The sequence below is a fragment of the Podarcis raffonei genome, chromosome 3, assembly GCF_027172205.1.
Source record: "Podarcis raffonei isolate rPodRaf1 chromosome 3, rPodRaf1.pri, whole genome shotgun sequence".
NCBI classification, from domain to species: domain Eukaryota; kingdom Metazoa; phylum Chordata; class Lepidosauria; order Squamata; family Lacertidae; genus Podarcis; species Podarcis raffonei.
Genome location: NC_070604.1, coordinates 97,469,599 through 97,495,972, shown reverse-complemented (window position 1 = coordinate 97,495,972; position 26,374 = coordinate 97,469,599). Strand labels below are relative to the sequence as shown.

General features: G+C 42.3%; 1 protein-coding gene across 3 annotated transcripts in view; it reads right to left on the bottom strand.

Annotated features, from left to right (window-relative positions):
• The window catches only part of USH2A (usherin), a 427,327-nt gene that overhangs the window by 26,415 nt on the left and 374,538 nt on the right, over positions 1-26,374 (bottom strand). For all 3 annotated transcript variants that reach the window (XM_053383154.1, XM_053383155.1, XM_053383156.1), the window contains exons 62-64: positions 11,761-11,988; positions 7,130-8,646; positions 4,325-4,646 (exon numbers count right to left, since the gene is read on the bottom strand). In XM_053383154.1, coding sequence (XP_053239129.1) covers positions 4,325-4,646; positions 7,130-8,646; positions 11,761-11,988 — 2,067 coding nt within the window. The remainder of the gene's footprint in view (positions 1-4,324; positions 4,647-7,129; positions 8,647-11,760; positions 11,989-26,374) is intronic.

Sequence of the window (26,374 nt, the reverse complement as noted above, 5' to 3'; positions counted from 1 at the left end):
TACTTTTCTCAGACCACTGTGTCCACACAATCTGATCTAGCTGAACTTCTCTAAGCGGTTAAATAGCTTTTATATTTTTGGAAGGGTTAGAACTTTCAGTAGCCCACTGCATCAGTTTTGCCAGGTTTTTGCACGTAAAGTTGTTCATATCTATTTCATGTTCACACCACCATTTCCCCAATATTAATATTAGCGTTATCCAAGTTCTTCTCCAGTCAGATTTTATTTGATTAATCCCATTTCTTGGCATGTGAGGCGGAAGACTTGTTTCAATTCACCCTACAACTTGTTCACTCAACCCACCATGACTCATGCTGAATTGCCAAGAGAAAAATACTTCCTTAGGAGAAGCCAGTGCTTCAACTAGTTTGAGAAAACCACAAGTGAGCCTGCTGCCTTAAAAAGGACCACATGATTGGAGAGCTATAGCCTGGGTTTCCAATCTTCCATTTTTGGTCAATTTCTTCTAGCAAGTTGTGGCTGAGCGTCTCTAGGTAGTGTTGCTTGATGCATATTAACCAGGCATTTTTCAATCTTGCTTCTAGCCAGAATGTGGGTTGTGTCAGTCAACTTGGTTGATGACCCTTCTTGGAAAAGACAGGGGAAATGTGATTTGTTTATTTTCCTGGACCTCCTGGCAGCTTTTAATACGTTCAGGCATGGTGTCCTTCTACATCAATTCATGGAGTATTGATTTGCAGTGGCTTCACTCCTTCGTTGCCCAAAGATTCCAGAAGGTAGAAGTGGGATACTATTGTCATTCCCTGAAGAAGCTTGCATCTGATATTCAAGGTATCTAGTCCCCTTCCTTTGTTTTTTAACTTCTGCATGAGACCACTGATAGAGGTCATCCAGAGTTTTAGAGTGGGTGACATCAGCATAAGCTCTGTTTCATCTTTCCATCTGAACCAGACATGACAGTTTTGTCCTTGAATGAGTCATGCACTGCATGAGGCTGAATAACTGAAAAATTAATCTGCAGAAGGCACAGTTCCCTGTGGTGGGTGGTCCTAAAGCTGGAGAATTGCCCATCATAGGTAGGGTCACACTCTCCCTAAAAGAGTAGCGTGTTAGGCTGGGAACAACTTGAATTCTCATATAGAGGCTATGCTAAGAAATGTGTTCTGTTAACCTTGGCTGATACAACAGGTACATCACTCTCTGTAAAACAGAGCCCTTGCTATGGTTGGACATGCCTTGGAAAACTCTGTCTGGAGTCTGGACTATTGTAATGTGGTGTATGAGGAGTATGCCTATGGAGACAGTTTGGAAACTTGAGTTGATCTAGAATGCGCCAGTCAGTGTAGTGATGAATAAAGGCTGCCAGAGTGAATATCAAATACTGCAGGAACTCTGTTGATTACCAATTTCTTTCCATCCTGATTTCAAGGGAATACGTTTTACTGTTAATGTCCTGTATACCTGGGCCCAGAATACCTGAGAGAGCTCCTGCTGTCCACTGAACACTGTCCACCTAGAACCCGTTCCCTTGTACATTGCAAGTTATTTAGGATCCATGGGGTTGTAGTCAACTAAGTCCTACTCAGAATGAACATAAATTGTTGTTGTTGTTTAGTTGTGTCCGACTCTTCGTGACCCCATGGACCAGAGCACACCAGGCACTCCTGTCTTCCACTGCCTCCCACAGTTTGGTCAAACTCATGCTGGTAGCTTCGAGAACACTGTCCAACCATCTCATCCTCTGTCGTCCCCTTCTTCTTGTGCCCTCAATCTTTCCCAACATCAGGGTCTTTTCCGGGGAGTCTTCTCTTCTCATGAGGTGGCCAAAGTATTGGAGCCTCAGCTTCACGATCTGTCCTTCCAGTGAGCACTCAGGGCTGATTTCCTTCAGAATTGATAGGTTTGATCTTCTTGCAGTCCATAAATTAGTCTTGTCCATTAACTTCAGTGTCTACTCTGAGTGGGACCAGCACGGCATACCATGCATCATTTTGCATAATTAAAATAGTGGGGTGGGTGAAACATTCCCTGTAATGCTTTTGCCTGTATGCACCATGTAGTGGAAAGAAGGAAACAGGATTATATTTAGACCCATAGAAACCCTGTTGTGAATAGATTATATGCATTCCACACATGAAATAATGTACTCTAGAAGAATGAAATAATGGCCATCGACGGACTTCAGTTCATTGTTTTAAATAACCAATAAGATCATGTTTAAATCCATTTACTTAATTAACTTTTGTCTTTATGAAAGGTGATGTCATATTAAATCTTCTGGATGTTAAGGTGCCACAGGATTCTTCACTTGTTTGGATTTTGTGATAATCCTATCCTGTAGAACAGGTATTGTCAACCTTTTAAGACCCAGTACTCACTTTAGACACAAACATGCATTTGAGGACCAATTTATCAACCTTTTGGCATATATCTGCATGATGGTAGACCTCCTTTTGTGACCCACCTTGGATCAGGCTGTGACCCACCAGTGGGTCTCCACCCACTAGTTGAAGACCAGTGCTGTAGAAGGCACATGGTAGCTCTAATACGTTTTAGAAAACAGAGGAAACATGAATTTCCAGTGCCTCTTCTCTTCCCCTTAGTCTCAGACACGAGACATCTACTCATTTAAGAAGCTCACACTGCTTCCAAAACACACTGAGCACCTGATTTAAAGGCGCTTACCTCAACCATAATAGTTTTTTGAAAAGATTTAATAATTTTGTCCACAAAGAGCCCAATTACAAGAAAAAAGTATCCCCTCAGGTACATTAACTGGGAAGAGAGGGATGTGGGTAGGGGAAGAGGGGAGGATAAAAAAGATACCAGTCTCTAAAATAAAGCGATCTAATTTGGAAAGAATCCTAGCAGTTACCTCATTGCCATTAAGTTCATTGAAGTTTAAGGAAAATTACATCATTAGAAAGAGTAGGAAATCAAGTAACCCAAGAGCCATCGTCAGCGATGAAAGATGGGCTCCCCCAAGATGCCAGACGTTTTGGCATACTCTTGCCAAATGGAGGTCACACACTTCTCAACAGCAGCAATACAAATTCAGTCTGATCACCCAATAACATTCAGTGGCAAACAGAGAAGACATCCAAAGTTCATTAGGCTTTATGTTCTCTTCAGAAAAGAAGACATATGGGAATAATGACTGAAGCGAGAGAGTTAATATAACCTTTCCTTTAAAGTTCATGACATGGCTAAGAGGCCTCTGGATTTACTATTATGCACATACGATACAAAAGCTATCTCCATCCAGAAATAGCTCTATATGGAGCCAAGCCAGGCCATACACATCAAGAACAGAATGCCCAGCTCACACCTACACTCACACACCCTTCCAGTCTTGATCAGACCAGCAGCTTAAACCTCATCAACAAGGCAGCATCCTCTATCGCAGGCTGTAGTTCAGGGGCAGGACATTTGCTCTGCATGCACAAAATCCCAGGTTCAATCCCCAGCACCTCCAGGTAGGATTGGGAAAGACTGCAGACTGAGAGAGCAGCAGCCACTCAGAGTAAACAGTACTTCCCTTTGAGGGAAGGAGCTGCAACTGAATGATTACTGTAACATGCTCTATGTGGGGCTGCCCTTGTATCTGGTCTGGAAGCTTCAACTAGTGTAGAATGCAGCAGCCAGCCAGATGACTATGCCAGGTTCAACATACTTCTGTTAATTCGCAAAGTCCTAAGCAAAGCAGGCTCAAAGTATCTTAAGAACCACCTGATTCCCCAAGCTCCACTTTGATCACTGAGATCCTCTGGTGGGGCACTTCCGGTGGCTCCTCACACACCCTGAGATTCAGTTAGCCTTCACTAGGGGCCAAGTCTTCAGTGTGGCAGGCTCTGCCTGTTGAACTCCCTACCAACAGTGGTTCAAGCAGGATGCATCCCTTCCTTCTCTCACACATCTTTTGAAACTATATTGTTTTGACAGGCCTTTGCAATATGAATGGTATCTTTTTATGGGTGCTTCTTGCTGGTTTTATTTTTAGATGCTGTATGCTACCTGGATAGATTTTTATGAAAGCATGGAGTATAAATATGCAAACAAACAAAAGTGCTGAGAGCATTCACAAACATTTCACACCATGCCTCTGAAAATATGTACCGTAAGTTTCTGTGCATTACAAAAAATGCGTATGTGTAAAAATGGGAATGCCAAAAAACAGGGAGGGACATTGACTGTATTTAATTCTTGAAGCCCTTTTTGTCCATGTGAACTATATGGAATTATCGTAACACTTTTTCTGAGTATATAGTCTTTTACAGTGTATTAACAATTTAGCAATAAAAATTCTTTCCTAAGATGTTCATAGGAATCATAGGATTAGGTCTTCATTCTATATGTGACATACCTGATATTCATATTCAGTAAAAGGCAGAAGTGTGGCATCTTTGAAGAATGTGGATGAACCATTATAAACAAGGACCAGGTCTAGATTTAGTTGCTCAAGTGTTACTTGTCTTCTGTAAAGCTCGTAATATAAGATCTTCCCATATGGTTGCTTTGGACCTGTCCACACAATGGAAAGAACAGACTGGATTCCACCATGACTTGACTGCACATCTATGAGTGGGGCTGGCTGGATTTCAGGAGGTGCTTCAAGGGTCTGTAGAGAAGCCCATTCACTGGAAGTGCAGCCCAGGAGTGTGCAAGCTTGCACTTGGACTTCATACCTTTAGAAAAACACATCAGAAGGAAGTTAAGTAGAAGGAGGGCTATAAACGTATCTATTGCACATACGTGTAGATTACAGTAAAGATGTTCCAAAAGAGAGGTGTGCACAGCAGTGTTGTGTTTTAAAATAAATGCAAATAATAATACTCTTGGTGGCTCCCAACAAAATATTAAGAACACAATAAAACATCAACCATTTAAAACTTCCCTGTACAGGGCTGCCTTCAGGTGTCTTCTAAAAGTCATATAGTCGTACCTTGGTTGTCAAACGGAATCCATTCCGGAGGTCCGTTTGACTTCTGAAAACGTTTGACAACCAAGGCATGGCTTCTGATTGGCTGCAGGAGCTTCCTGCACTCAATTGGAAGCCGCAGAAGCCACGTTGGATGTTCGGGTTCCAAAGAACATTTGCAACCGGAACACTCACTTCCGGGTTTGTGGCATTTGGGAGCCAAAACGTTCGACTCGCAAGGTGTTTGGGATCGAAGGTACAGCTATAGTTATTTATCAGTTTGACATCTGATGGGAGGGCGTTTCACTGGGTGGGATGTTTCTTTTCCCTCCACTTTTTGCACTGTGGTGCAAGTAGTAGTAGTAGTAATATACCCCACCCATCCGGCTGGGTAGCAAGCATAATGGCCTCACATGCATGAAGGTCCAGAACCTTCAATGCATGTGTTGATCTCTTGCATAAGCACTCCCCTCCCCCCATTAAGCTCAGTGCAAAGCGAGAGTTGCAAACACGCACACCCCTTCATCTCCTTTGCTGAAATGGATGGAAACATTTCTGCATGTGTGTGCACTGCGATCCCCATGTCTGCAACAAATCAGCATGATTTATATATTAGGAACACAGTACTTTGAATGAGATAATGGCTATGCTTTGCCTGAACTAGAAAGAAGTTGCATTTGAATGTTAAAAGTTCCTTATATCTACTGTAAGACAAACTGTAGGTTCCTTGTTCAGTCAACCAATTAGGTGGCTTATAATTTCAAAATATATGATGAAACAGAAAGCTTAACTCAGGCCACTCAAAGTTAGCTGAAACAAACAAGTCTTACCACATTTCTAAAAAATATAATTATGCTGCTACAATTTTATCATAAGCTCCGCTAAAGAAAAAGGATCAGGCTTTGTGATCTGAACTCGCATTCCAGCCCGTTTGCATTAAATTTACAAAATTAATTGTTAGCCTACCACAATCTGGTGGCCTCCAGAGATTTTGGCCTGCCAGCCAGCTGAGAAAAGCTGGGCCATGGACTATGGTTTGTTCCCATGACTATCCGTGACTCAGACAGAACTTTTATCTTTCTCTGCCCATGCTCTTATTTATAAAATAATGATGGGAGATCAATGAGACTTCTACTGCACAAATGTATGCATTACTTCTCCACTTAGCTAGCAAGTGAAAACATGTTAAAATAATTGGTTGAAAACCTTGCACGTGCATCTAGCCACTTCCTATAAGTTTCCACTGAAAATAATGGGACAACCCTTTCTGGGAGGAAAAGAAATGAGCACTCTTGTCCTGCAATTCCGAGATTGCTATGCATTCAAAGGCAGGGAATGTGATGCACATGTGTGCTTAGGCCTATACACATGCTTAGAGTTGAACAGGAAAAAAAGTAGGAGAGTTTTCTGAAGCTATTGATAAAAGGTCCTCTTCTAATTGAGCAGCTAGTGGCATATTAAAGATCCCATTGACAAGGGCTGGCTATAAGAAAAAGAAAATTGATTGATTCAGTAAGCTCTGCTGAATGGAGAGTTGACAGTTTTTACAATGGATAATCTACTATACGTTCAGCTCAAAGCTGCCACCGCCACCCTCCATTCAGTACTAAGGACCAGTCTGAAGAGATCTCATAAACTCAGTTGGTAAAGACTCTTAATCTCAGGTTTGAGCCCCACGTTGGGCAAAAAGATTCCTGCATTGCTAGATGACTCCTGCAGTCCCTTCCAACTCTACAAATATATGATTCTATGATTAATGCCTTGAGACATTGTTCATAATGTATTAGCAGGAATATTTTTGCAAACTCCACTAGCCTAGCATCATATTCTGAAGGCAAAGCTCTGTTAGGCAGCATAGCTGGTGGCTTCTAGGGGCCGAAGCACTTTTGGGCCCCCTCAATGTTCAGCACCGCCCCCTGGCTCCTCATGACATTGCGTGCGTGACGCCATGATGTCGTGTAGGGCTCCCTCAATCATGCAAAGAAGCTGGTGCCTCTGTTAGGGAGAAATATGGGGTCCTTCCTGCTAAGTCTGTTTTTACATGCTGTATGGTCTTCTGCATCTTGAGGATACCAACCTCCCAATTCCCCCCCTAACCGGTAGAACAAACTGGTTACAGGGAGCCAAAATTCACCAGTCATCTAGGGCTGCATTGGCAGAAGAACATTTTGTTCTACTTTTTTCATGTGTCACACTATGATCAGAATAACAGACAATATTCACACACTGAAGTACGTGTTCACAAGTTACCTGTGATAGGGTTTTAATGCTGCGAAAGTGTAGTACCGCCTCCCAAAGGAAACATGTGTTGACTCCAGATGAACAGCTTTCTTCTCCGATTCAATAGGGTCCCACAGCGTGATTGTATAGCTGACTATATCCCCATTGACTTTTGCTGGTGGGTCCCAAGTAACCAAAATTGTCTCCGAGGACCATGCCTGCAGTCGAGGAGGTGACATTCCAGATGGGGCAGAGGGATTAGTTCTGCTTGTGGCTACAGCACTGGTGACGCTTCCTTGGCTGTTGTTTGCAGTAACAGCGTAGCTGTATTCTTTTCCTGGAGTCAGCATAAAGTCATGATAACGAGTATCCAGCCCCAAATAAACCAGAAACCCGTCTCTCCTTAGCTCATAACTTTGGATTTTGCCATTTGGATTTGCAGGAGCCTTCCACGTGATTTCTATCGATTCTGAACCTGTCACTAGCAAGCTGGGGGCATCTATATTAAGTGGTGCAGCCTCCATCGTCCAAACAGACTGGGGTGCACTAGCTGCACATCCTCCATTGGTACAACCAACTAGCATGATGTCATACCTGGTATAAGGCTGTAGATTCAACACTTTTCTGAACAAACTTTTTCCAACATAGAGCTCTTCACCATTTAATTTTAAAATGTACTTTGTGATTTCTCCATTTTGGATCTGGGGTGGTAGCCACGATATGTTCATTTGGGTGGAACCAAGATCTTCTACGGTGGGAGGGTTCACGAATGCTGGAGCTGCCTCGAGTGTCCGAATACTGGCATGGTTGCTGGTGGAGCAGCCTCCCATAGTACAAGCAGTTACTGCATAGCTGTATTCTGTATATGGCAGTAACTCTTCATCAGTATAGTTGAAAGTAGCAGCATCAAAGCTAAAAGGATATGGAACGTTATTTCTGTGGAGCCTATAAGACTGCAAAATGCCATTGGGCTCTTCTGGGGAGGACCACAAGATCCAAATTTTGTTTGGACTTTTGGGGATATATCTCAAGACAGGGGCAGCCAAGCCCACTGGGGCAGCTTGACTGGTCTCTGCAGCAGACCATGAACTGTCAGCGTAACCGGCTGAATTCCAGGCACGTATCTTATATTCATACCTAGTCCATGGCTGCAAATGTTGAGCACTGTATACAAATGTCGTGCTTCCAGTGTTATATTCGGTGAAAACATTTTCCTCTTCTTCTGTTGTTGCATTGTTCCCCGAAGCATTTCCTTTGCTGCGTCTCTGAATAACTTCATAGCGCATTATTTTTCCATTTGAATTAATTGGCGGAGACCAGCTCAGTCCAATGCCGGTCGCGTTCACCGACTGGATTACAGGGGCCAGCTGAGATTCAGGAGGAGCTTCGTCCGTCCAGATTGGCTGGGGTGAAGAGCGGCTGCAGCCAGCTGCAGTGCAAGCTTCAAGGACTAGGATGTAGAGAGTGAAAGGCTCCAGGCGCCTGAAGAGAAACTGACGAGACAAACCACTGTATTCCAGGTTATCATCATTGAAAATATTGTAGGTCTGGAAGAAAAATAACATATATCAACAAAAGCTATACGTTACAGGCAAGACATTCACAGCCGAATCCTGCAACTCAGGCCTGCACTGCTTCCAGCTCAATAAGCCAAATGCAGCCTGCCAGATATGTATGACTCCCATCATAGACGCCATAAACAGCCTGTCAAGTACTCTGCAAGCCACAATAAATGTTTGGTGTGCGCCCATAAAACCTGGAACATCTACCTTCAACCCTTCCCTCCTCCAAAAGAACAACATTATTTTCTGCAAGAGATGTTGGAAGGAAAAGCCATATTAAGGTGATCATTCTGTCAGGGTATGCATTTCGGCTAAAACAGTGAAATGTGGGAGCAGACTAGTTACACACACCCACACTCTGGCAGAAGGGTGTCTGCCCCCTTTACCTCTTATCTTAGGTTCTCAAAAGGCTGGTTTTAAAAAATAAAATCTGGGATTATGGTTCATCTGACAGAAGGGGAATAACCTTAACCTCCCTGTGGACATCAATGCCTGTGTTGTTGTGATGAGGAACGGTGTGTGTGTGTGTGGGGAGGAAACTCATATGTACTGTCCTGGGCCTCAGAAGAAGGCTGGCCTACAGGGGCCACTCACTCTGTCTGTGGGGAGCAACAGTTGAGGCCCCCTCTGTGTATGACCCCAGCAACTAGGCCGTGCTTGCTTGCAGGCTGGGGCTGGGGAATTCCCCTTGGCTGGTGGTATCAATGGGCAGTCTTCCCGCCAAAGAGGGCTAATTTGAATGGGCCAATCAGAGGCCCCGTTTGGAGGGTGGTGCCTTGCTTGCTGGTTGGGCATTGGCTGTTGCTCTGCCCGGCCTGGCAGCGAGGCTGAAGGCTGGCATACAGTCTACATTGGACTTGTCACAGTGAAGCCTCTGACAATGACTGGCTGAATTTATGTGACTAAAGACTTGGAAACTTCTGTTGCTCAGGGATCCATAGTTTGCAGTTGAATATATGTGACTGTAAAGGGAATTGGGGGTTGCTTGTGCGTAAAGGGTGCTGCAGCTCTAGGCAACGTTGCCTGGCTAAACCTTTCCCTGCTGGACAGCCCTTTCTCCATGGCTGTGTCAGTCGCTGGCAGAATCCGTCAGTGGGCGTTTTCTGACCTTCTTCCAACATAAAAATTCTTTGACCCCAAGTCTTCTCCTAGCCTCTCTGCGCGGAAGTCTCCTGCGCAGAGTGGGCGTGCCCAACGGAGGTCCTGGGCTCTCCCCGCTGCTCTCTGTGGAAGAGTCTCGGAGCCCTCTCTCCGCAGTCTCCCCTTGCTTCCTGGTGTCCCTCCTATTTCCTTCCTCAAAGGAAGTTTGCTCTCTCTCCCTGCTGGTCCCTTCTCCTGCATCGTTAGGGAGGCTTACCTCCACTCTAGGCTCCGATGGCAGTTCCCTGACAGTGACAAAAGGGAATATTGCCAGTTTGGCATTAACAGGATTAAACCCTCACTTGAAGATGGGGAAAGGTCCTGAGAAACAAGGAACTGAAGATCAAGCTGCATATTAAGCAAGCAAACAAACCAGAGCAATCAGAAGGAGCAGCAACCATTCCTTCCCCAATTGTTGTTTCTGAGAGAAAGAAAAGCCCAGTGATTGTGTTCCTAGAAGGAAGAACTATTGCAGGGGTCAGCAAACTTTTTCAGCAGGGGGCCAGTCCACTGTCCCTCAGACCTTGTGGGGGGCCAGACTATATTTTGAAGAGAGAGAAGAAGAATTCCTATGCCCCACAAATAACCCAGAGATGCATTTTAAATAAAAGCATACATTCTACTCATGTAAAAACACGCTGATTCCCGGACCGTCTGCGGGCCGGATTTAGAAGGTGATTGGGCCGGATCTGGCCCCTGGGCCTTAGTTTGCCTACCCATGAACTATTGCCTCCTCTCACTCCCCACCCCTGCACTCTGAGAAGCACGGAAAGGAAAGCAGAAAAGTCCCCAAAGGTAAAGAGCCAGAAGGTCCAACTAAATGTCACATTAAGCTGCTTTGGGCGGCTTTTCATTTAATATATAAGTGGCAGCTTTAATCACACTGTTGTTTTTTAAGCATGCTTAAATAAATAGGATAAGACAACAAATGTAGAGAAATTATAACACGTCATGCTGTTTAATGGACAATCTACTGCAGTTCTGTTTAATGCAGGATATCCAACTGTTCATGGTAACAAACCTATAGAGCTCTTTGTAATTCTAAGAATGTAGCCCAATACCCATCAAAAGGACACCACTTGAAAAACGATTACTAAAAACCTGTGATAGCTACATCTTCATACAATCATACATATATCCTACAGTCAAAGGTGGGAAAAGAAAGGTAGAAAAGGAAAGAAAAATACCATGAGAATTAAATTTAGCAAAGACAGTGCAAAGGAAGAAAGTAATTATGACAGAAACGGGGTGCTCAGGATTTCACACATATATCTTGCCTGTCGTGAGCACAAGAGTCTTCATGGTAAGAGTTTCCTTTGGGTACTTCCCATATAACCAGCTTTACTTTCATTTGAATACTGGTACCTCGGGTTACATACGCTTCAAGTTGCAGATGCTTCAGGTTACAGACTCCGCTAACCCAGAAATAGTACTTCGGGTTAAGAACTTTGCTTCAGGATGAGAACAGAAATCGCGTGGTGGCAGCGCAGCGGCGACAGCGGGAGGCCCATTAGCTAAAATGGTACCTCAGGTTAAGAATAGTTTCAGGTTAAGAACGGACCTCCAGAATGAATTAAGTTCTTAACCCGAGGTGCCACTGTAATTTAGGACAACATCACTCAAGGCCAGTTCTATGGTAAAGTATCACCCAATGTCATGGCCCCATAGTTCTCCTTTGGCTCATGGGTCTTGGGAGTTTTCTTTGATAGTGTCTGTTGCTCCAGATCATTTAACTAAGAACAGGGAGGTGGCTTGTAAAGGATCAAAGGAAGACATCATCTATGCTGGTGGCTGTCTATCGATGCAGGACCTGACATCACTCGCACCTTACATACAAACCACACATCCCTTCCGAACTACAAAATGGACGACAATTTTCACCATGTATTCAGCAATGAAGTTCTAACGTATGTTCATACCTTTCCACCCCAATTAAGTCATTTTCTAGGTTGGGCTTACCTTAATGTTGCCATTGGGCTTGGAAGGCTCTGCCCATTTAAGTAACAGCGCCCTGCCGTTCTCCTTCTTTTCCACGGTAAAGTTGGCCAGGCCACTTGGGGGGGCTTCCAGGGTGCGCACGGAAGTCCATGGACTTGAAACTTGCCCAGCGTTGTTGACAGCAACAACATGAATATGGTAAGTTGTGAATGGCTTCAAACCAAACAAGTGAGTTTGATGCGTTGTTCCCTGCAGCAGAAATACACAGAATATTCTTTCATTTGGTTGAATAAATGAATTATGGTGGGTTGTTGAATAAAACTTATCTTGAAGGCCCAGCACTAACAGGCAAATTTTACCAAGTTTGTGCATAAACTTCAGCAGGCACAAAGGGCCAAAAAGGATGTGAGGCCTATATTCTGACTGATATTGTTGGGATATAGTTCCCATCTTCCCTGATGACCATAATGGCTTATGGGACCTAAGAGTCCAAAAGTACTTGGAAGGCCATGAGTTCCTTCTCTCTGTCCTATTGCCCTCCCTTATCCTAAATAATAGGGATGCGGGTGGCTCTGTCGTCTAAACCACTGAGCCTAGGGCTTGCCGATCAGAAGGTCGGTTTGAATCCCCGTGACGGGGTGAGCGCCCGTTGCTCAGTCCCAGCTCCTGCCAACCTAACAGTTCGAAAGCACGTCAAAGTGCAAGTAGATAAATAGGTACTGCTCTGGTTTCGCCAGAAGTGGCTTAGTCATGCTGGCCACATGACCCGGAAAAACTGTCTGCGGACAAACGCCGGCTCCCTCAGCCAGTAAAGTGAGATGAGTGCCGCAATCACAGAGTCGTGTGCGATTGGACTTAACTGTCAGGGGTCCTTTACCTTTACCTATCCTAAATAATATCCTGTTATAGTTCTCTTTTTCACAAACACTGTGCCATTGTTCCCACATTTATATTTATATTATATTATAATTTATTTTGTATTTATTATATTACTTCGTTGTGCCTACAAAAAGTGTAAGGCAATGCATTTTAGCCTCACAATAACCCTGTGAAGTAGCTTCGACTGAGACATAGACGGTGGCCCAAAGTAACCTAGTGAGAACTTAATTGCTGGGTATGGAACTGAACCAGAATCTCTTTGGCCACAGTTCCTAACTCTACTCTACACTATACTCATGCTCTCAAATAGACTACATCCCTATATCATGGTAGCAGGCGCTGACTCCCCTCCACCCTGTGAGTAGCCAGTGTACTGTCTGTACATCTTCACACGCACACACTGTACATGCTTAGGCTAGTTTACACAACTGGAAACTGTGCTTTTGCAGAGTTCCCATTGCTGTATACATAGCCTACACAGGTCCATTCTGTACACATTTAGGGCTGTGCAGCAAAATATGCCGTGCATATATCCACTTCATAGTGGTGCAGAGAAGGGCTTTTTGCATGGTGGTACTCACCTTGTGAAATGAAAATACTCAGAAGATCAACCAGCTATTGAGTGCTTCCATTGCCAATTAAAATCTTTCACCCAAACATTTTCTGACTTTTAATACCTGCTCCTGGAATATCAGACTTCTCTACTGATACTGATACTTTGCTTTTATTGTTATATCTTGTTATCTTTTATCCTTTTTTGATGATGTTAGCCACTCTGAGCCCAGGCGGGATACAAATAATTTTACTGTTGCTGTTGTCGTCGTCTGTAAACCACCATTGTATTTCTTTCAATGAAAATAATCTTATATGAAAAGATTTCATATCTGTCACAATGCCCCCTGCTCCACCCAAACAATTTGATGACATTCATTTCAAATCTGTTAGATTAGAGTACATTTTCTCTTTTTCTGGTGGTTAGGTCTATCTCCTTCATTGTGCAAAGAAGTCAGGAGTCAATTCTTCAGTTTTGTGTTAAGTGGCTAAAAGCCAGCACTTCTAACCTTTTAAATATTTAAGGATCTGTTAAGCGAACAGACTCGGAAACAATTTTTTTGCAGAAAAAATAATCATTTCTTTTTTAAAATATTAAAAGTTAGATGATAAATAATTAAATAGTTATTTTCCCACAACAATGAGCTTTCCTTTTAGATAAATATAATGCAGCATTTGAATGTCCATTCTGAATATTAAAACTCAACATGCCACCAGTACTGATTATAAATATACTTTTCAATGACAATTATTCCTCCCCTCTCCCTGTTAAACAGGGCAGGCAGCAGTAAGATTGATAATGAAGAGAGGAAGGGAGAGCTGAAAGGATAGTTATTGTTAGGAATTCCTAGTCACCCATGCTTGACAATCCTACACTTGAAGCACTGTATTAATCAGATACTGAGGTCAAACACAATGCAATTCTTTACATGACTAATTTACATGAAAGTCCCATTGATTTCTATAACATTTGTTCCCAGACAATTGTGTGCAGGATTGCAGCCTTAGCCTGAAATCCTATACGTATTAATGCGGCAGTAAATCCATTGACCTCAACGGGGCTTACTTCTGAGTAGATATATATAGGTTGCAGTCTTATAGTTTTTCAGAGAGAGAAAATAATAGTAGGTTGAATTCAATGGTGAATGCCCACTGACAGAAGGTATCCATAAGTGAAATGGGAAAAGGGAAATTCAGAGGGTACTTCAGATTTTGAGAAGGTGCAGGACACTGCAGAGACAGAGAGAAATGGTGAACGTTCCACTGATGAATGTCTTCCACTGGATTTCACCCAGTGAAAGGTATTTGACAAGGATTCCAGAATGCAGAAACATAAAATTAGATTATTGGTTCATAGGTAATATCCGGCAGTATCCATCCACTGACAGGAAGCAGGGTCTTCAATAAGCAGTAAATCGGTAACATTTTTGCTGATTCCTCCTCCTCTATCTAGCAGCAAAAAAAAACCCCAATCTACTCCAGAAGCATGAAGATCCTTTGGAACAGATTGGGAGGTGATATAGGAGCTTAAAGGCATGGGGCAAAAGGAGAATCAATACTTCCCCATCTCTGCTCACAGAAGCTTCTACTGGATCAAAGAGTCACCCATCATTGGAGGGGCATAATTGGCTACACCTCCTATACAAACACCGCTGTGTCACTATACAGGGCTGGTAGTAATGGTCTATAATGATTTCTTCACCCCAGTATCAACTCCTATGGGGTAAAACTCTGAGACCATGTTTGTTTCCGCTTAAGTTCAAAACCTCTTGATGTTATGAATACAGGGTTGGCACAGCCATTAGGCAGGACGAGACTGCTGCCTCAGGCAGCAGAAGGCCCTGAAGCAGCACCCCCCGGTGCCCCACCACTGATTCTGGGTGAGATCTCGCCAATTTCTGGCAATATATTGTGGAACGCAGGAGACCTCACACAATTTTGTCACAATCTTGCCGCAAATTAGCAACGATGCTGGTGCTGCTCTCTGGTAGCAGGGGCACAGGGAGCGATGCTTCCTGTTTTGCCTCAAGCAGTAAAATGGGACGCACCACCCCTGCATAAACAAAAATAAGGTGCACTGTAAAGCCACCTTCTCTTCAAGTGCTGTATCAATATGAAACATACGGTAAGCCTAAGGTTGCTGAAAACAGAGTCAAGTTCTTTGCATCCAAACTAGGTCATAGCTGCTATAGGAAAGATGAGTCCTGAGCCAATATTGTTCTTTTTAAATTATTTTGGTGTGCTTTTTTAAATATACTTTTTATTGTTCATGGATTAGATATGCTCTTATTTTAAAAGGCAGAATTTGGGTACATGCATATTGTGTTTTCTGCTTCTCTGCTGCAACTGTCTTGATCACCCTACCCTGTGTGATGTTGATGGCTTGTAGACCAAAAACACTGAAACCAATGTCAAGCAGTTGCTAAAATCAATTTTTGTTGGGGGGTCATTTAGACCCCCAGCACCTTGGATGCTCTTCATTATCTGTTATTCACTTAAACTGGAAGCTAACTGACCCCAAGTCTGCTTTAGTGAAACAGTAACCATCATCCAATGCAGCCAAATATGATCAGTCCACATTGGGCTGTTGTTCGGTTTCCACTTGTAGAGTTCCCACCCAAAAGTCTTTTCTACTTTACTACCTTTGGGGAGTCCTGTTCCCCACAGGATGTCCTTGTTCTGTGTGGATGTGCTGTTTCAACTACATAAGGACCAGCTCTTAGAGACCAGAGTCTAGTATAGGTATACCATCAATTGAAAGAAAAATACAATGGTCACTGAAGACAGGTTGAACCACCACAGCATTATAACACACACACACCCCATTTTCAGGGAGCAAAAAGTTTTACATACTTAAAAGACCACTTTGTGATCATTCATGGATGCTAAAGTATAGGATGGTTTAAATGCCTATAGAATCACCTCAAATACATTATTCATATTTAAAACATTGGCTGCTTGGGGACATTCAGAGATACCACTTTTCATAAGAAACATGGAAAGCATGTGGGCTATAAAGAAAAACATATGCATATTGTCAATAGTAGCACCTGTTCAATTACAGTTTATTTCAGTATGGAGAATCCCGTTCAGCCCCTAGATGGCAATACTATCAAACAGTTTTTATACCAGGAGTACTTAATGATTAACAACCAGCGTTCAGTCATCCAACATACTCAAGGCAGCCATTAAAAAAATAACAAAAATGATTTCATTATAGATTCTTTTAATAAACATTTATGGCTTAGATCCTTGAAAGTGGAAGCATTCAAACTGCCATAGCCAAAGGGAACTTGTATAGCCCAATGCAAAATTATGGACTGTGGGTTAAAAGTATGGAGCTCAAATGGAGGTTCATTCTTGGAATAAAAATCTGTCATCAGAAATTATGCTGGCACAAAACACAATTAAAATTAACTTTACAATTGGATGCAGTCTTTATTAATAGGTTTTTATGGGGACAGTTATGTATTACACTTCGACAACTGAACTTTTAAAAGCCTAAACTTTACACCCTAAAGTTTAGTAGTGAAGATGGGGTGGCCACACAAAGTTAAATGATTGGTTCTTATGTATTACAAAGAGCCTTGGAAATAGAACAAACACGGAACTGTACACATAAGATATAAAATACTTGGCTCTTTCTGTGTGTCTTTGTCTGCAGACGGAACAATCAAGATAGGTATTCTAGTGCTATTGTTGTTAAAAAAAACCCCCAATGAATTTTCATAAAGCTTGCTACAAACTGTTCTGTATTATTTGCTGCAATAATTCAAGATTCCTTAGAAAGCTTCCTTTATGGACTGCATCGAAAGGTTGGAGGGACTTTAAAACAGCAAAATATAATGTGGTAATGGTCAAACCTCATATTATGTTAAATTCCTGGTCACTGTTAACATGCCTTTTCTTTTCTTTTGTAAACAGCAGATCCAGGGCATCTAATCAGGACTGGGACCACAGCACACTGGGAGTAAGAATTAACCCTTACCACTTATGCCACAGTAACGATTAAAATTGCCCCCCTTGAAGCTGCTATTTGCTACACTAGGGAAGATGTCATTAGGGCCTTAGCACCCATGATATTCAGGATTAGAAGCACGGGGCAGGGGAAGGTAATATTTTCCTTGTATTGCACTCCTGATTAAAATTCCTGCCCAAGAAGATGCTATTTCAAGCACAACTGAAGCTTCTTTGAGAAGTGAATGTTTTGGTAGGACCATCACATTGAGGGGTGAGGGTGGGTGGAAGGTTAGACCTTTCCCCCATGTGTTTTGGTCCCTGAATTGCTCACAGCTGCTAGTTTAAAAAATGCTAAACACAATCTTTGGCTTGAGCATGGCATGCTACCACTTCTTCAAGACAGCATGCACTTCAACACCCATCTGTTCCTGTATCTGTTCCAGCTACTACGAATCTAGGGTTTGGAGACTTTTATAGACTAGTTGGTTGGATCCTCACTTACTGCCAAAAGATTAAGTCAATTATGTGGCAGTAGGTTCCTACAGTGGGATTCCGGGGAAGGGCTGTAGCTCAGCAAAAGAGCATCTGCTTTGCATGAATGCAAAAGGCCCCAGAGTCAATCCCTGACATTTCCAGATAGGGGTGGGAGATACTGTAGGTAATACTGAGCTAGATGCATCAGTAAGTCCATCTCAGTATAAGTCAGCTGGGATGCCAATGGTGAGAGCAGGTTTTGCCAGAGCTCCTCTGTACGTCCTTAATATGTAGTAATTATTCATATGTACAAGACCTGGAAGTTTGTTTATTCATTTACAGTGGTACCTTGGGTTACATATGCTTCAGGTTACATACACTTCAGGTTACAGACTCTGCTAACCCAGAAATAGTACTTCAGGTTAAGAACATTGCTTCAGGATGAGAACAGAAATCGTGCTCCGGCGGCAGCAGCAGGAGGTCCCATTAGCGAAAGTGGTGCTTCAGGTTAAGAACAGTTTCAGGTTAAGTACGGACCTCTGAAACGAATTAAGTACTTAACCCGAGGTACCACTGTACTTCAATTTATATCATATCCTATCACTTAGGCTGGAGGCATCTTGGTTCTCCTACCCTCTCACTTGCCAAAGCCCAATTATTTTCAATAATGAAATGAACGTAACTGCAACAAAATATTCTTCCTTCCACTCCATTCTCTTGTACTCAGAATAATATGTCCTTGCCACCTTGCCTGCAGTGCCTCCATCTGAGGAAGGGCCAAGGAAGGAGGAGGCAGCAGATGTCGGTGCACAGGTGGTTCAGCTTGCTCAGGCAGAGGAGTATCTTGCACTGACTCTGAGGTATTCCTCTTCTCAACTTACACAGGAATTGTCACATTAACCCTACATTAAAATTGGACATAATATGCTCCACATTGAGCTGCCCTTGAAGACCATTAGGGAAGCTAAGTTGGTGCAGAACACCAAGAAGTCCTTCATTGCACCAGTGGCAGTGGAAGCAAACCAGCAAAGCATGTGCTCTACCACTGAGCTGTACGTCTCCCTGAAAATATCCACCTGAGACATAGTGGGAATCGCTTATATACCTTTCAAAATCTCTGAGATCTTCAGTTTGGAAAGCATTACTAACAGCTATAGTAAATTAGCCCAGACCATGCTACAGGACCTATAGTATAGGTGTACCATATTCATGTTAAAAAACAACAATGAAAACACAATTTAAGCACATTTTCAAATCTTGGTAACTCAAACGTGGATAATTTGTGTTGTTTTGTCAGAAAGTCATCTCAAAAGCAAGCAGAAGCAGGGTGACAATGGTTTCAAACAAATGTGCACCTCTAGAATATTTCAGACGGCTTCCCTCCCCAGTTAATGAACACAGGAGTTGCTTAAAGCTCCTTTCATTAAGAGTGGGAAAGCAAGACCACCCAAAAAACCATGCATTTGGCACCTGTACAAACTTTTCAGCTCAGCTCATGGGCATGATCAAAACTACTCAGCCTTCAAAATCCCGACAAGTTTATACCTTCTCCTGTGATTGCCTTTGACTACTTGAAGTGCCCCAAAGGTGGTGAAAGGGTCAAGAGGTTTGTGTAGGTTGAAAAGGATCAAAAATTAGCATTGATTTGTGGTTGTCAATAACACTCTGCGTGGGTAGACTCCCTGCACAAATGTTTAAACTGCACAAAGCTACACAAACTAGTCATCTTTGAATCTATTGATCTGGTGATCCAGCAGTTTCCAGGATTGTCACTCTGGGCTTTGTGTTCTGTTTTAAGATCTCCCAACATGCCCTGGCATTTCCTTCCTGGGATGCAGGAAAGGATTTGAAGAGTATTAGCTGCATTAGGAGAACTGTTGTGGCATCTGAGAGCTGATGGACAGGTAATATGGCTATTTATCACTTCTTTGGGAGTAATATTTAGAACAAAGAGTGCCATTAATCAGAGACATTAAGAAAATGACTGCTTCCAGTGCTCCATGAGGAAATTTATTTTTCATCACTTTGTTCTCTCTTTGTTTGCCACCCTTAGTTTTTGAAGGCACAATGTCTAAAGCTCAAAGGGGAGGTGGTTCATATGCTTACTGGGCACACCTCCCTTGTGTGCAGAAGTAACATGCAATGCATAGACAAATATACACACAGATGTCCTATTTGCAATATATTGAGGTTACTTATGCTATATGGATATATGGATGTGTGCATGTGCCATCCAAGTCACTCTTGTCCTCAAATATCAGAGGTGCATACACAGTTCCCCCCATGACTTCCTCCTTTTTATTTATTTTTCTCTACAGTTTATATAGCTCCCAATATAAGGAATCAGTAAGTGATCCACAAAGGGTCATACAAAATCTAACACATTGAAATACCATAACAGTAAAGAAAATCAATTAAAAATTCAGAGCAAAACCTAAAATGCCAGTAGAATTTGAGCAGCGTGATCTAAACATTCCCTTAAGAGTCTTTCAGCTGCCCCACATGCAACTGATGACTCCTTATCCACGAGAGAGAGAGAGAGAGAAACAGGCAAATGAGGATGAACAATTAAGATACGTAGGGTGAGAAAATTGCCAAAGACTTCTGTTATGCTTCCTAATGGGAAGTTAAATAACCCTTTGCTTGTGTCCTAATACGTACAGAGGAAATGTGGGGCAGACGTGCATAAAGCTATATACTGCGGATATAGATAGGAAAACTATGGGTCCTTCAGATGTTGTATAGGTACTTATCTCCTTGGCTCAGGGATTGCATAACCATACCCTCCAACATTTCTTCAATGAAAATATGAACATCCTAAGGAAAAGCGGGACATTCTAGGATCAAATCAGAAACCAGGACGACTTCTGTAAATCTGGGACTGTCCCTGGAAAATTAGGACACTTGGAGGGTCTGGTTGACTTTATTTGCAAACTGCCATTGTAAGCTACATCTGTAAGCTATTACAGTGCTACATCTTAGGGACAGAAATGAGCAAACAAATGAAAGTATACGAACCAGTGGCTCTTTACAAATGTGAAACTGCCCTGTTTAGCTAACAATAATAAATCCACACCTTAACAAATAAAAGCCAACTGAATTATTTCACCTCTTCCACTGTAACTTAGAAATACACAGCAAAATCGTCATTCATTCCAGTGACTCCTGAGTGGAGAAAGGAATACCATGCAGGCTCTTTGAAATGAATGAAGGGCACCAGCGCTTGGTGGATTGTGCCCTACATCAGTTAAAAGCAACTGGGCTTGTATTTGATCACGGCCTAAAAGGAGACACTACTTAGTGACTATAAATTGTTTCCTTTCTTGGCACCCCTTGACAGCTAGGGATTTGCTGCAGTCCCAACAAGAGTGCGAGTTTCTTGCTTTAACTTGAAAACAAAGCTTCATAAAAGAAGTCAGTGGCTGCATTCTACAAGCAAGTGCATTTAGCACATTGCATTCAGTTACTCTGCTGGGTATTTCCTTTTCCCTTTTTTTCTTTCTTTACAGAGTAGGCGGCTTTTAAATTATCAACAACTTTGCTACAGTTTTGCTGGCTAAACATGACAAAAGCCTTTTTCTTGGTGCGAGTGTCTGACTATTTCATTGGACTATTAGAACAAAATTATTTTACCTTTTCTCTGAAAAAAAATTATGTTCGTATATTGAGAATTCTATCTGAAAACTACTTTCTCAGAATGAATATTTTCTACACCTCTGATTGTTGTTTAATACTCTCAACATAAAAAGGCAGTGGGATTTTCCATAAACTAATCTATTTTAACCATTTGCTTCAGAACCTGGATCTGATTGCAGAATATCACAGCAAAAGAACAGGTTTCCCTAGGTTGTATTAGGATCCTTCCACAGGGTGGATTTTGCAAACACTGGCCATGCTGAATTAGCAAAGGCTAATTGTTATGACTGAGATTTAAAGATGCCAGAAAAGTTCTCTCAAGCCAGGCCCAGAAAATAACTTTGGAAGTTAATTAAAGCTAGCCTCAGTGGAGAGGAGAATGAATTAGAAACCCCAGTTCTTCTCTGGCTCAGACTAAAATTTGAGCTGAATAATAACTGAAGTCTTCCCTGGCCTCTCAATATTTCAATACTGAACGTAATGGAGTGACATCAGTGGGAAGGGGGAGAATGAACGTTTTGATATACAGTGGTACCTCAGGTTACGAACTTATTCATTCTGGGAGCATCTACTTCCGGGTTAGCGGAGCACATAACCTGAAGCGTGCGTAAGGAGGACGGTACGTAACACGAGGTTCCACTGTACCTAAAGATCAGAAACATCTCTTTATGTATGTGACGACGGCCTGAATGGGATACACCCAGAAATGGAAGAAAGGTACAATACTGACTAAGGAGGAATAGCAGGCTAAATTAATGGAGTATGCTGAACTGGCTAGTTTAACAGGTAAATTAAGAGAACAGAAAGGGAGAAATTTTAAAGAGAATTGGAAAATGTTTGTTGAGTATTTGAAAGAATGCTGTAAACATCTCAAACGTTAGCAGGAATAGAATAAGTCAAGCAGTGAAAATATAAACAAAGGAAGAATTGGATATGTTAAAATATGGAGTAATTAGAATATGCAGCACTAAAGGATAACTGTAATGAACCGTGGAGGGGGGAGGAAGAGAAGTTGACTTGTTATATATGGATTGCTTGGTGTGTGTTGATTTATAAAATTGAAAATGATAAAAGTTTTTTGTTTTTTTTTAGGAAGGGGGAGAATGAGAATCATGGCGGAGAACCCAACCTTGTTTTTTTGACTCTGCAATGTCTTAATTCTCCCACTGTTGTTTTCAACGGGGGGGGGGGGATTAAGAGGCTGCCAGATGGATTATTTGGATTGGCTCAGAAAAATGATCTGAAATCCTGTGATTTCTTTTGGAAGATCTTGGATCTAAGTTCATTCAAGGTGACCTTAGAAGAGGCTGGACACAATTTACTAAATGAACTTTCCAATCCCTATGGAGATGGCAACCATAATCTACTATCAAGTGTAATTCTAAATTGTGTTTACATAAGAGAGAGGAAGTTATAGTTCTAAATTATTTTGAGACATTGATGTAATAAGTGACATACACTTGTAACAATAATATTCCCCATCTGAGTACAGTGGTACCTCGGATTAAGTACTTAATTCGTTTTGGAGGTCCGTTCTTAACCTGAAACTGTTCTTAACCTGAAGCACCACTTTAGTTAATGGGGCCTCTTGCTGCTGCCGCGCCACCGGAGCACGATTTCTGTTCTCATCCTGAGGTAAAGTTCTTAACCCGAGGTACTATTTCTGGGTTAGCAGAGTCTGTAACCTGAAGCATATGTAACCCGAGGTACCACTGTACTCATCTATTAAAACACTATTCCTCTTCCATAGTAGCATGCTCAAGCAGCGTATGCCTACAGTAAATAGGTCTTAGATAAAACTATTCACTGAAACTATTATCTCCTACCTGGAGATGCCAGAGATTGAACCTGGGACTTCCTGCTACAGAGCAAATGTTGTAACAGTGAGCCACGTCCCTTCCCGCAATGTTTCTGGCTCTTCTGCATCACTCCAGCCCTTGCACCCAGCCTTTATTTCCCAGCTTGACTGCTGAGATTATCTGGAAGAGCACTATTAGTTGTCATCTGTGTTTCAAGGAGCTCGAATGACTTCAACTAGAACAGTGTTTGCCTGGTGTGCCGTGGGAAAAATTGAAAAATTCGAAAGAAAAAAAAATGTCAAATTTTCGCCCACTAGGCGGGCACCGGACTGTGTCCACCCTATTTTCCATCCGTCCTGGGTGGGGATCAGATCGGATGGGATTGGATGAGAGAGCAGCGGGGCACACAGTGCGGAGACGGAGCTGTCATCCGCCGGCTCAGCGGGGATCAGCGGATCGATCCCCGCTGAGCAGAGAACGGTCCACAACGTTTTTGTTTGTCATTAAAGAAAAAAATATTAAACCATGCTTGAATGTCGGAACTGGTTACTAAAATTTTTGAATCCGACCACTGATGTTAAGTGTTTGTATTTATTTGATTTGTGTTTATTTGATTCCTATTCAAGAGAATTACTTTATATATAGTAAATATAGGCACAGAGTTAATTTTTTTAACATTTTCTAATGGTGGTGTGCCTCATGATTTTTTTCATGAAACAAGTGTGCCTTTGCCCAAAAAAGGTTGAAAAACACTGAACTAGAAGTCAGGCATTCATTGCTGGAGGTCACAAGCTGTGGAATACTCTTCCAGCAGAGATTTACCAAGCACCCTTGCTATGACTCTTGAAGATGGCTCAGGACCCCAGTATATCAAGGATCGCCTCTCTGCATATGAAACTATCTTCTGAGGCCCTTCATCATGTGCCTCCTCCACAAGAGGTCTGGAGGGAGGCAACACAAGAACCTCCCTTTCCTGCAGTGGCTCCCCATTTGTGGAACGCTCTCCCAGGGAGGTTTAGCTGGCACCTTTAGGTGCCAGGTGAAAACGTTCCTCTTTAACCAGGCCTTTGACTGATTGACATCTGATGCCCTTTTAAAATGTGTTGTAGAAGGGAGAATGATTGGGTTGTTTTTGTTTTTATCATGTATTTTCTGTTTTTTATATTGTGATTTTATGTTGTGAACAGCCCCAAGATCTACAGGTATAGGGAGGTATAAAAAATTAATAAATAAATGAATAATGTTCTTTATACCTGCCTATTCAGCTGTTTACATCTCTCTCAAGATGAGTTGGTCATTTTAACAATTGTTTTGCTTTGATTTTTATATATCTTATGCTTTATTGTATGTATACATGTTGTCATACACCACCTTGATATTTTATATGTGTGGGAAGTATATTAATATTTTTATAAATACATTTTTACTGATCTTCACTGTTCACTAACTCTATAATCAGTGATCATGGATCTATCTCTCTGTTCCAACTGAATCAGAAGAGGCAGTTGAGGTGTTAGACTAGTGCTTAGAGGCAGTGATGGGCTGGATGTGGGCTCACTGTAGTCATAATAATAATAATTTTTTATATATATATACCCCACCTATCTGGCTTGGTTTCCCCAGCCACTCTGGGAGGCTCCCAACAGAATATTAAAAACACGATAAAACATTGAACATTAAAAACCTCTCTGAACAGGGCTGCCTTCAGATGTCTTCTAAAAGCCAGATAGTTACTTATTTCCTTGACACCTGAAGAGAGGGCGTTCTACAGGGCAGGCGCCACCATGGAGAAGGCCCTCTGCCTGGTTCCCTGTAACCTCACATTCGCAGTGAGGGAACTGCCCAAAAGCCCTCAGAGGTGGACCTCAGTGTCCAGGCAGAACGAGAGACTGGCAATTTTGGATTGTTGTACTGTGCTCTGTGTGTGGCCTCCCTTGAAGATGACTCAGAAACTTCAATTAGTCCAAAATGCAGGAGCCAGATTGCTGGCTGGGGTTCTGTTTTAAAACAGTTGCATTGGTTGTCAGATTGTTTCTGGGCCCAAGTCAGCGTGCTCACATTAGTGTTTAAAGCCCTGAACAACTCAGTCCCCAAACACCTGAAAGACTGCCTCCTTCCCTACAGGCCCTCTCAGGTGCTAAGACTGGCAGAGGGAGCCCTCTTGGTTGTTCCACAGCCTCAGTAGAGGATGAAGGCCCAGGAAACGGTATTCTTTGTGGCAACTCCTAAGTTGTGGAACTCTCTTCTCACAGAGGTGCATCCAGCACCTTCATTATACAGCTTTCAGCAAATGCTGAAGGTGCACCTCTTTACCCTGGCTTTTGACACTTGAGATGTATATTTTTAGGATCTTCCTTATTTCTTTAATTTTATGTTGTTTTTAAACTTTTTTAAATACTGTGTAATATTGTGTTTTAATGTCAATATTGTATTTTAATTGGTTATATCACCCTGGGACCTTAGGGTGAAGGGTAGGCAGTGCCGGATTTATGTATAAGCTAAACAAGCTATAGCTTAGGGCCCCACTCTCTTGGCCTCTCCCCCCAAAAAATAAAGGGAAAAAACTGGATGTACATTTCCAAAATATAATATAAAAAGCAAATAAAATAAAACCTACGTACAGCAACAGTGGTAAATGGCTTTAGATACCTTTTAGGTCCATAAATTACCATATACTGTGGCATATATTCAACACAAAAACAGTGACAATTGGGGGGCCACCAGGGGGCGCATTGGAAGATGGCTGTCAATTACATCTCTCCGACCCAAATGAGGTAATTAAGAGGCTGATATGGGAGTATGCAGCCTCCCTTGCCCCCCCCAAGGGAATGGGGGGGGACTGCCTTGCCTGCTGTGTCCATAATTCACCCCCGGATTCGAAAGAAGGGGGTGAGGGCACTTGGCACGAAGCCCTCGTGTGGGGTCACTCTCCCGGACGCTGTCTCTGATCGCACACTGGTTTGCATCAGCTCGAAATATATAATTGGATAAAGAAGCAAATGCACATACTTCAAGTGAAGATCGGGAGTAAAGACTGCTGATTAATGGGATCTCTGTGTGCGGAGCAACGGGCTGGACAATAAATCAAGTGAAGACTCATCATTAAAAGACTGGTATGTCGGACTCAAACAGAAAGGGGGGGAGGAAAAAACTTTTCTTTTTTTGTCTTATGTGAGTACCCAATAATCCTCCCTCCCAGAGAGAAAGAATTGTTGCAAATTACTAATCATAAGCAGGAGATTAAGAACTGTGTGGAAATAAATTATTGATCAAAGAGAGGACTGGTGGTAATATCGGGAATGGAAGGAAAGCTTTGTGACGCAGTTGCAAATGGA